The sequence below is a fragment of the Geotrypetes seraphini genome, chromosome 10 (assembly GCF_902459505.1).
Source record: "Geotrypetes seraphini chromosome 10, aGeoSer1.1, whole genome shotgun sequence".
NCBI lineage: Eukaryota > Metazoa > Chordata > Amphibia > Gymnophiona > Dermophiidae > Geotrypetes > Geotrypetes seraphini.
The window spans coordinates 74,352,138-74,364,670 of record NC_047093.1 but is presented as its reverse complement, the minus strand read 5'-3'; the positions used below and the strand labels follow the sequence as shown (position 1 = coordinate 74,364,670).

General features: G+C 43.5%; 1 protein-coding gene across 1 annotated transcript in view; it reads left to right on the top strand.

The window, feature by feature from the left end:
• Positions 1–7,859, top strand: part of OLFML2A (olfactomedin like 2A) — a 151,820-nt gene extending 143,961 nt beyond the window's left edge. Inside the window, exons 7-8 of the mRNA XM_033961270.1 lie at positions 1,001–1,186; positions 6,307–7,859. Of these exons, the coding sequence (XP_033817161.1) occupies positions 1,001–1,186; positions 6,307–6,908 (788 nt within the window). The 3' untranslated portion in view covers positions 6,909–7,859. The remainder of the gene's footprint in view (positions 1–1,000; positions 1,187–6,306) is intronic.
• The last annotated feature ends 4,674 nt before the right edge of the window (positions 7,860–12,533 follow it).

The following is a 12,533-nucleotide window of genomic DNA, read 5'->3' as shown; positions in this document are numbered from 1 at the left end:
CCGCTCACGTGGTGGCCCTTAGGTCAAAGACCAGTGCCCTAACTGAGACTAGCCTTACCTGCGTATGTTCTGGTTCAGCAGGAACTTGTCTAACTTTGTCTTGAATCCCTGGAGGGTGTTTTCCCCTATAACAGCCTCCGGAAGAGCGTTCCAGTTTTCTACCACTCTCTGGGTGAAGAAGAACTTCCTTACGTTTGGAATCTATCCCCTTTTAACTTTAGAGAGTGTCCTCTCGTTCAGTCTGCTAACCAGCTGAGAAACTGCATAAAGTTAGGAGAGAAAAAAGACTGACCTAATTTTATGCAGTAAAGTCAACTAGGCACCAGTCTGATTATCAGCTGTTGCTTGGTTAACTTCCAGGTCCTGGTCTGATGTTCTGCAATCCCCCTCCCTTCCTGGCAACACCCCCTGGACCATCCAGAACTCCCCCTTCTGATCCCCCTCCTTCCCTTCCTCCTAACCCCAACCAAGAGAATTTTGGGGGGATGCTGTCACAATGGGTAGGAGCAAATGGGCATTGCTCATGCCCATTTCACCACTGAACCACCAGGCAAATAGGCATGTAAGTCTTCCTTTGATTCCAGGGAAGGAGCTGGGAAGGGGAGCAGGCATCAGAAGAGAGCAGGTCCCAGCTGATTATCTGCCAGGCCCATAAGCTCCGTCAGCTATCACTTGAGGACTTCTCCCTGGATATTTAATGCCGATGGCCAGACATGGCCTGGCATTGAATATCAAGAGGTTAATTTTGTTCGCAGTGGTCAGCATAAAAAAAAAAAAATGTTGACCAGCACAGACTGAATATTGGCCAGTAAACTTTTATCCACAGTTCCTAATGTTGGCTTCACATGGAGCTATATTGTGTTAAAGATGGATGCTGCACATTGAAACTCTGGTCTGGAATGCTGGAACAGAAGCTGAGTTTGCAGAAAGGCTCCAGTTTCTGGTCAGGTGGCACTGAGCTTAGCTAAGCAGGTACTGACTATACTTCTGTGTTCTCCAGGCAGAGATGGTGAATGTGAAGGAACTATCGCCTCAGTGGAAGCTCCAGAACGACACCACAGCTATGGGCGTAACGAAGGGGCTTGGATGAAAGATCCTGTGGCTAAAGATGGGAGGATATATATTACCAATTACTACTATGGGAACAATCTGGTGGAGTTCAGAAACCTTGTCAACTTCAAACAAGGTGAGAAAAGTGACCACGTTTAGTCTGTCAGACCTAATGCTGAAGGATGATAACTGTAAAGTGCAAGTGTGAAACTCTTTGGACCTAGTATAACAAACATTTTTGCCCATTCTCAAAGAGATCTTGTGGACAAATAAGGCATTAATCAGCTAGATACCCTAGGGTGAAAACTGCAGAACAACTAAAACATGCATCAGTTTTCACCACACATGTGCTTGTAGCAGAATCCAGTGGTGCAAATTTCCATGCCTAAATTAAATGTGGATCCCTCCTTATTCTATAACTAGGCACATAATATGGAGGAATGCCACTAATCCACCCATGACCTTCCCATTTCTGTGGATGTGTGCGTAAAATTTAGGTGTGGATCCTGTGCCTAAATTTATGCACATAAATTTTAATTAAAACTAATTAGCATCAATAATTGCTCATTAAGGTCCCAATTATTGGTGTTAATTGACTCATTTAATTAAATTACGGGCCCAAATTGGGTGTATGCTCAAATTAGCACATACAATTTTTAGCATTTTTATAGAATTGGGGGGATGGGGGAATTCTATAAGTGGCGCAGAAAAATAGGTGCAGATACAGGCAGGTAGCACGATTCTACAAAAGGTGGGTGACCTATATAGAATCACACTTAGTGCCAATTTGCATGCCTTTCTTCCTCCTTCCCTCCCTCCCCACCACTCCTGGGTCCACCCAATGCTCTCCCTCCCAGCATCCTTCCCTTCATTTTTTAAAATCAGCTGCTCCAGAGGGACCCTTGGGCCAGATGTCCTTCCTTCTCCTCACCTGGATCCGAAACCCAAGTTTCCAAGTTTATTTAATCTTTGATATACCTTTTATCAAAAACATACCGAAACGGTTTACAATTATCAGAATATTGTTAAGCTAAAACATAAACTTAAAAGTAAAAAGTGGAGGGAACGACAGAACAAATAGACTTACTGGAACAAAAAAGGAAAAATGGGAAAAGGTAAGAGCTTAAATACAATGAAAAAATAAAATCTTAAAAAGGGAGGGAAGAAACAGAAGGGCTTTAGCACACTAGGGTAGGGGTCGCTTCAAAAGAAGCGTTTCAGTTTGGTACTGCCTACTGCATAGAAGCTTTTAGGGCTCTAAGTGAATGGAATCAAACTGAGTAGGCGTCTTTAAAAAGGAATGTTTTTAGTTTACATTTGAATTTTTCAAGAGACGTTTCTTGTCTAAGGGCTCCTTTTACTAAGGCTTTAACGAGCGGAATAGCGCGCGCTAGACCTTAATCCCCAGCATTGAGCTGGTATTAGTTCTAGAAGCGTAGCGCGCGGTGTAGCACGCGGTAATTTCCTGCATGCACTAAAAACGCTAGTGCACCTTAGTAAAAGGAGCCCTAAGATCTGACGGAAGGGTGTTCCATAACAAGGGGGTATTGACTGAGAAAATGGTTTTGCGGGTAGCATCGAGAAATAGTTCACGAATAGAGTGGACAGTAAATAGATTTTGAGTAGTGGAACGCAGATTCCGGGAAGGGGCATATGGAATGAGAAGGTCAAATTTTTTAGCTTTGTAGATGAGTTTGACTGCGGTGTTTTGTAATAGTTGAAGCCAGCGGATTTCCTTTTGTTTAATACCTTGATACAAGGTATTGCAGTTGTCAATGTTGGAGATAACAAGGGAGTGAATCAGGATGTTGATGGAGGAGGGATCTAGTAAGGAAAGAATAGAATGGATGAGTCTTAGTTTGTAAAAGCATTTCTGAGTGACATTGTTGATTTGGTGATGAAAGTTAAGATCTTCGTCAATAATAATTCCTAGGAGTTTGATTTTATTGTCAAGGAGGTTGCCGGCGAAGCAGTGATTCTCTATTGCTTCCCATGGTCACTTCGGCACTGTTCCTCTGATGTGGTCCACCCAAATGGAAACAGGAAATTGTGTCAAAGGGAGGCACACTCCGAGGAGGCCACGTGCAGCGCTAGAGAATGCTCCCACGCTGTGACCTCCTTACATTTTTATACAGTTTTGGAACCGGGTAGGGAGAAGAAGAGGACATCTTTGCCCATGGTAGTCTCCTGGAATTGTGGGACCAAGGCAGATATCCTGTTTGCCGCCCCCCACCCCAACACTGGCCTGACTAACAGGAATCAACATGTATCAATGGTAAATGGAAAATGAAGCACAGAATTATCCAGTCTCGTTTTTGGCAAAGTTCTGCTTTTCTGTGTTAGAGCAGTGCTTCTTGTTTTGAACTGCAACAGGGATGCAGCCAGCCCACATCCAATCCTCCCACAGGAACACATTTTTTCCAGATATAAATATTTAAAAGCACTTGACCATTTATTTTGAAGCAGATACCAAAGCCTGCTGTGTAGCTCCTCTCTGTACCCAGAAGTGCATATGTATAAATATCTGGCTGAACCCATGAATTCTAGAGTTTGGACACCTGACATTGCACGCATTTCAACACTATCAACATCTTTTTTTTAAAGTAGATCAGAGGTTTCAAAAATACAAAGACAACAATGAAATGGTAAAAGATTCCATAAAAGATGGAAGTTTTACATGATGATTCTGCAAAAGGCCCTTATATGAATTAGAAGAGGTAGACAACTTGGGGGGGCCTACAGGAGGAGGGGGGTGTTTAGAGTGGTTTCACACTTTCTGCAGGTAGAAGAGCTCTATGTGGAGGGCTGTTTGGGGGTGTTCAAAGAGGCACTTTGAGGAGTCTATTCAGAGAGGGCCCCATAGGGTCAGGAGAAAGGATGTACACTTCAGCTCCCGCTCCTATAAGAACCCTCCCTGGGAATATTGGGTCATGGGTTAGCAGCCTGATGCCCCCAGGGAGGATGAATATCACAGTTTATGAGATTTATCCCAAGTTACATTATTCACATGCTGTGGGAGTTACTAACCTGTGGTACTGACATACCATGGCATGTTAGTAACTCCCATAGTAAACTAAGAATTTGTAAAATGCAAATATTTACAACACCTTAATAACTGCCTGTCCAGCACAGCTAGATAATATTGACCTCACAGAACTCAAGAGTTCAGGAACTGTTAGTAAAACGGGAACTGAGCAAACAATGAAATATTCCAGCATATCATCTGGTACTGTGCCACCACCTCCCTCTTCATTTTAGAGATAAAATTAAACTCCCTGTTATTTACCAGGAAAAATGGCTTAATGTAAATAGATAGTAGCTGGATATACACTAAGAATATTGAACTACAAATACCAGAATGCATTTGGTTGACAATAAAATCATGGTTGGTTTAGGACATCCTGATGGAGTAAAGCTTCTTTTTTTATTTTTAAGCAACCTCTTTTACACTTATTGCATAACTTGTCCTGCTTGGACTGTAATAAGTCAACTGAATTTGGTTCTCACTGGTAACTTTAATTTATGTGTGATAATCCAGAACAAGGTCAAATAATTTAAACAAATTATGTTCCACAATAAGAATTTTCCTCTTGACCCCATAAAGGTGCCTGACGCAAATCTCTGGATCAATTATATTCTCAGTGAATACCCAATGATCCTCACAGCCTCCAGATGCATAAGAACCTGTAGAAGCAACATTTAGGGGCATAGTCTATAAACGGTGTCCCGATTGTAAGAGGCAATAGGCATCCTACTGCTGCCTAACCAGCCAATGGGGATGCACGTTAAAAAAAAACCCAAAACGCCCCAAGGCAGGCCGCCTACACAGTAGGCATCTGTCACAGTTGAGGGAGATGGGTAGTTTTGCTTAAGCTTGCCCAAGGCTAGGCGTGTGCATGGTGTGACCTGGAAGTAGCCTTGGTTGAGCTTAGGCGGCCCTATGTGTCTCCCTAGGGCTGCAATAGACACCTGAAATGTAGGCCAACGAAAAGCTGGTCTACATTTCAAATAGATGTGGCCACTATGCTGATTGTGACAAATAAATCTCACTGCTGTGATCAGCTGAGTGGCTGCGGCAGGGAATCCCCCCCTCCCACGAATTCTGGCAGCAGAAGGGATGCCCACTCCCTCCTGCCACCACCCCCTGAAGCATCCTCCCCAAAGCATCCTCCAGCAGAAGGCTACTCCCTGGTGCATCCCAGAATGCACCAGGAAAAGGAAGGCCTGCTATTTTCTGCTGTTTTTAAGTGGTGGGCCTACTGACCAGAGGGTGTATGCCTCCCTCAGGCCGGACCTTCTGTTTACAAGGTATGGAGGGGAGGAGTTGGGGGGTCTCCCTTTTAGGGGGATCGCCAAGTGGAAGGGGAAATCGGCGGGTGAAGGGGTGGTCACCAGGTGGGTGGGGGTAGCAGGAGGAATTGAGTTTCTATGAGTGTCGGGAGCAGCACAAAGCATTCAGCATGCCGGCCTGCACTAAAAACCACTTCCATGGTTTTGTAAAAGAGGGAAAAATGTCCATATGCCACTTTATGCCATTTTTGGGATGTTTTTCTCTTTTGAAAATGAGTTCCATAATCAACTATCTTGCAATTTTTGTGGAGATTATTTTTTAAATTTTGACTACCTAAAGTTAGGGCGCCAGAATCGGCACTGAGTGTGATTCTATAAAGGGTGCACGCTCGTTATAGAATCTCACTTAGCCCTGAACTTTTCTATCAACAACAATTTATTATTTCTATAACACTACCAGATGCACGCAGTGCTGTACATTAAACATGTAAGAGACAGTCCCTGCCCAATAGAGCTTACAATCTTATTATGACAGACGCACAGGACAAAAGGGTGAATCTATATATGCTGCTCAGTTGGTGAATGATGATGTGGATAGGGTGGGGCACTATGGAGGGAATGACCAGCAGAAATGGATGCTTTACAAGTTGGTTGGGTTAGGATCTAAACGCAGCTTCAAAAAAGTGGGCTTTCAGCTTGGATTTGAATAGCATCAAGAGAGGGAGCCTGATGTACAGAGTCAGGAGGGTTGTTCCAGGCATATGGCGCAGCAAGGTAGAAAGAACGGAGTCAGGAGTTGGCCATAGAGGAGAAGGATACCGCCAAGAGCGATTTGTGCACTGTTTATAGAATCTGACCCTCGAGGGGTTAAATAAACTCTGCTTTTTAGCTAGTTTTTTGGTGTTTGTTCCTGCTTCTTCTTATTTATTAGGATTTCTAATACAATACTCCCTTTTTGTATTACAGGGCGCTGGAGCAATTTATATAAACTCCCTTATAACTGGATTGGCACTGGCCATGTTATATTTCAAGGGGCATTTTACTACAACAGAGCTTTCACCAAGAATATTATTAAATATGATCTTAAACAACGATTTGTAGCTGCCTGGTCCCTCCTGCATGATGTGGTTTATGAAGACACAACTCCCTGGAAATGGAGAGGCCACTCCGACATTGACTTCGCTGTGGACGAAAGCGGCCTTTGGGTCATTTACCCCTCTATGGACTATGACTATTCCCAGCAGGAAGTGATAGTTATTAGCAAGCTCGACCCTAGTGACCTCTCCGTAAAGAAAGAAACCACTTGGAAGACAGGTCTCAAGCGCAACATGTATGGAAACTGCTTCATAATCTGTGGCATTTTGTACGCTGTGGATGTTTACAACCAGAAGGAAGGGCAGATTTCATATGCCTTTGACACGCACACAGACACCGAAGCGAACCCCAAGTTGCCGTTCATTAACGAATATGCCTTCACCACACAGATTGACTACAACCCCAAGGAGAAAGTCCTTTATGCTTGGGATAACGGCCACCAACTGACATACAAAATTAACTTTGTTGTCTGATTGCTGTGCTCATTAGTGGAAAAGAGGACTGCTCCAACACACAAAAAAAAGCACTTTTCAATTGCAAACCATGCTTGACAAAGATTGATGACATTTTACACCTCTGTGGGCTTTATAGGGAACGGAGACGTGCCCACATGGACTGTTAGTAAGCTAGCTATCTGCTGTATAAGTAATCCACTCAGTAGCGTAGTAAGGATGGGACGGGGCGGGGTCTGCCTCAGGTGGGGGCACCGGCACCCATCCTCCTCACCCCGCCCCCTCCTTCCCTGCCCCCCCTATCGTGCAAGCGCCTCTTCCCACGCACCCAGCAACCCCAACCTACCGCTCGCGCCAGCATCAGCTCTTCCTCCGACTGCACTTCCCGGATCTACACATAGGAAGTGATGTCAGAGGAAGAGCCTACGGTGACGCGAACAGCAGGTTGGGGTTGCCGCACACGCTGGGAACGTTAAAGAGGCACAAGGGGAGGGGTGCGTGCGCATGGCAGTAAGGGGTGGGGGGAGGGGTACACCTCTCACCCTTGCCACGCCACTGAATCCACTTCAGCGCAAAATAAAGGGCCACAAGACACCCAAAAGCCCTACCAAAAAGTGCCTTAGGTCGAACAGATTGGCAAGAGCCTTATGTCCTTTTTCATTTTAATCTTTACAATCACCTTCAGTGTGAAAGTAAAATCCAAAGAGCTTTTCTCACTCGTAAGCCAATAACATGATCTTTCCACCATGATTTCTTTTAATTTATCTTTTCTACTTTCTGTCTTTTTCACAGTAACCTTAAAGCAGTGGTCTCAAACTCAAACCCTCTACAGGGCCACATTTTGGATTTGTAGGTACACATCTCCCTCGGTATTCGCGAGGTATAGGGGCAGAGGCGGAGCATGAATGGAGAAAAACCACAAATATCTTCTCATCTGGCTCTGACCCATCCCTACCTCCCTCCCGCCTTCACCCCGGCATTCTGGCCTTACCTGGTGGTCTAGCAGGCTTTCGGGGCAGGAGCGATCTTCCTATGCTCCTGCCCCATGCAGATCACTAATAGGAAATGACTGCCGTGAGTTCCCGTAGTCTCTCGAGACTATGGCGGGAGCTCACAGCTGCCATTTCCTATTGGCGATCTACACGGGGCAGTAGCGTAGGAAGATTGCTCCTGCCCCAAAAGCCTGCTAGACCACCAGGTAAGGCCAGGATGCCGGGGTGAAGGCGGGAAAGAGGTGGGAACGTGATAAAATATGGTTCCCCCCCCCCCAAAAAAAAAATTGGGAATTTGTGAAACCGCGAATGTGGAAACCGCAAATGGGGAGGGGTAAGAATACTTGGAGGGCCTCAGAAAAAAATAGTTAATGTCTTATTAAAGAAATGACAATTTTGCATGAGGTAAAACTTGTTATAGTTTATAAGTCTTAATAATAATATTGTCATTTATAGCTAAAGAGACATATGATCAAAAAACTGTTTTATTTTACTTTTGTGATTATGATAAACATACCGAAGGCCTCAAAATAGTACCTGGTGGGCCGCATGTGAGCCCCGGGCTGCGGGTTTGAGACCACTGCCTTAAAGGGAATGTTTATTGTCCCCTTTCTACCTGCCTACAATTTCACTTGCCACTTATTGCAGCTTTCTGACAGAAAACAAAAAAAAAAAATCATTGTGCTTTTTATGGATCTGTAGAAGTTAATTAATATAGTACAGTTTTTGTGAAAAGGATAATTTTATAGTAGGGAGGGCATCCAGGCTGGCAAAGCACATAAGTGCATATGTTGTCCACATTTTGTAAAAGTAATTTATATGCCTATCTACCTTTTATAAATTAGTCTCTCCAAAAATTAAGAGTTAGGCATATCTTTTCCATCTGTTTACATGGATACACATGTATTTTATAAAAAAAACATGCATAGCTCACAACCCAATCTCCTCCCCTCAGAATACCTACACATATAGGGGGAATTTATACATTGGGCTCTACTTCTGTGCCAAATTTTCTGTGTAAAAACAGTGTTCTAATGGATGCAAGACGCCAAAGCAGGGCAGAAACAGCAGATCCTCATGAAAATACACTTACATGCCCATTTATAGATCAGTGTTTCTGTGTGGATCTTCAAATGGGGCATGGTCATGGCAGGGGGCATGTGCAAATCACAGAAAAAACAGGTGGGAAGGACGAGATGTCTCTAAACAAACCCCTCCCTCTCCGTTTTCCAAAACTGCAAAAGTGTTTTTTAATGCCGGCCAGCGCGTTGAATGCTCCACACAGATCCGACGCTCATAGATCTCCTATGAGTGTCGGAAACAGCGCAGAGCATTCAGCGAGTACCAGCTAGCGCTAAAAACTACTTTCGCCATTTTGTAAAAGGTGGGGGGGAAGTCTTTTTTTGAGAGCAGGAATATAGTTCTATAATTCACAACTCAACACTGCAAGTGTTTCGGTACCTTCTTCAGAACCAGATTAGAAATATAATTATACATATGAACAGGAAGTACCAAATATAAAAATATAAAAAAAATATAAAACATTGAAAAAGCTGTAATACCTATGGACAGATATAAAATATACATATGTAAATGCAATGATACATACATAGAAAAATAAAAACAAGGAAACCAATAATGCTTAAAATGAAAATGACTGCAAGGCGTACATGCAAATTATGACATATACATATAAATACAAACTTTAGCACATGAAAAAAAGTACATATGAATAATGCCCATTCTTCAAATATGCATTTGATTCCAGACATGGTATAATTAAAAATTTTCTGCCGGACCACAGGGCCAGCACATCCATAGGGCAGAAAACAGTGTTCTTCAGCCCAATCAATGCGGCATCTTCGGGCCAGCTCCCTGAGGCTGCAGTGCACAAAGTCATTGAAAAAGGCTCCTACGCGCGTCCTGGGCCTGAACCGGAAGCCTTCTCTCTGATGTCGCAACGTTAGAAGGAAGGATTGTAGATGAGGTGTGGGATGGGAGAGGGAGCCGGCCCGAAGATGCCGCATTGATCGCACTGTGGACCGGCCTGAAGATAACTCCAGGGGGCAGGCCAGAAGGCAAGGCACAGCATGGAGGGAAAGAGGCAACAACGGTAGGGGGAATGCTTTTATTTTTTTTATTTAGTGATTGATTTACATCTGCTGTCTGTTCAGGAAGAAAGGCATTTGTTTCTTTTCCTCTGGGGTTATACTGCTTGCAGAATCTTGCTTCTTAGGGTTTGTTTGTAAATATTAGTACTTTTAGTTTTTGGTCCTGCATTTGCATGTGGTTATCTGTTTTCTGGTAGGAATGAATGTTGAAAAGCATACAGTGTGCTTTGTGTATTTTAATTTTGTGGTTACCATTATATGTTGTTATACGGTGTCAGGTCAAAAGCGCGCCGGGACAAAGGCGCGCGCAGACAATTGAGCGCAGTGTGCAGGTGCGCGCCGCAGAAAATTACTCTTTTTACGGCTCCGACGGGGGGGCGTGGGGGGAATCCCCCCACTTTACTTAATAGAGATCGCGCCGCATTGTGGGGGCGTTGGGGGTGTGTGGGGGATTGTAACCCCCCACATTTTACTGAAAACTTCACTTTTTCCCTGTTTTTAGGGAAAAAGTTAAGTTTACAGTTAGGTGAGAATTCCTTGATAAAGCTATTTTGGCGAAACATGTCGGTATGACATTCCCCTAGCCGGAGACCACATCTAAAAGCTAAGTGATAGCTTATAAAACTATAAAATATTTGAATTTCAAGCATTGATAAATATGCAGAAGTGAAAAATACTAGATAAAAGTACTAGAATTATTTGGACCCGATGACGAGTTGACACGTAAAGCTTGGTACAATGAAATGTAATTGAGTTCCAAGTGGTGCCGCTGAGGATCCTTTAAAACTGTATGGAAAAATAGTAAAACCATAAGGGTATTCAAATGGTGGAAGAACTACTCTACCATATCTGAAATACACATATGACATGTGACACACACATGACATGCAACACACATGACATGCGACATGCAACACATATGACACATGTGGCATGCAACACACATATGTCATGCAACATACACGTGCCAAGATCAGTGTGCCTAGCCAATTTAGGCACCTAAAAGTGCCATTAATAACCAATTTAAAAAAAATTAATTTGCCAGTAGGCATCTACACTGAGGCACCTACCACACCTACATGGCAAGTAGGCATGGTTAGGGGCGGATTCGGGAAGGAGTTTGAACATAGATTGAGTTATACACCTGCCTTAGATGCACTCATATTTAGGCCAAGAAAACCCTGGCCTAAATGGAGCGCGCCTAAGGATTTTAACACCTAGCATCAGCCAAGAACGCTTAGGCGTTACTAGGCACGATTCTACAAATAGCGCCTAGCAGTTCATTGACCACCGCACCTAATAGCGCCTATGAGTTAGACGCTATTTATAGAATCAGGGACGAAGAGGGAAATTCTCCAACTTGCACCAAAACTTAGGCAGAAGTAGGTGCTCTACTGGCACCTAAGATAATTAGCAAATGCCATTTGAAATGGCAAATAAACTTTAAATGTAAAGCGCCTAACAATGCCTAAAGAAAAGGCTCCGGAATTGCACCTCCAGAGGCACCAACCGGCATGGCTAATGAAGTGACATTGGGTGCCCTAAAGCGCCTGTGTAGGCACGACTCACAACGACCTACATTTCCGGCACCTATCTTTCCTGGAGGCATGATTGTCTATTCAGCGCCATCATTTGATTGACACGTGATCAGTCGTTTTTTAGGTAGCTGCCAATATTGGCACCATATAGAGAATCTATGCCTATGTGCACATAGGCATAGATTCTCTATATGGTGCCAATATTGGCAGCTACCTAAAAAACGACTGATCACGTGTCAATCAAATGATGGCGCTGAATAGACAATCATGCCTCCAGGAAAGATAGGTGCCGGAAATGTAGGTCGTTGTGAGTCGTGCCTACACAGGCGCTTTAGGGCACCCAATGTCACTTCATTAGCCATGCCGGTTGGTGCCTCTGGAGGTACAATTCCAGAGCCTTTTCTTTAGGCATTGTTAGGCGCTTTACATTTAAAGTTTATTTGCCATTTCATGTGTCACATGTAAAACACTGTTTTATATGCAAAAAGGCTTATAAAATTGCCCCTTTTAATCATTACATTACATTAGAGATTTCTATTCCGCCATTGCCTTGCGATTCAAGGCGGATTACAAAAGAATTACAAAAAACGTATTACAAGAAGAGGATATCTGGTAATTTCTAGAGGAAATAAAGAGTGGATGAGGTTGCTTTGGGGAATCGGGAAGGTATTGGGAAGTGGGAAGGAGCTTGCGGTGTGAAGTCGTTTGCAGGAATTTCTTGAAAAAGTAGAGTCTTTATTTCTTTCATGAATGTTTTGTAGTCTGGGGTCATACAAACATAGAAACAGAAAATGACGGCAGATAAAGACCACATGTCCTATCCAGTCTGCTTATCCATACCAGCTAATCTCCAGTATACTATGAACTCCCATACAGATCCTCTGTGCATATTCCATGCATTTCAACTAATTTGAATATACTTGAATATAAACCCAGATTATTGGGCCAAAAAAAATTATTCAAAAATAGGGATCTCGGTTTATATATGAGTCTTCCCTCTCTCAG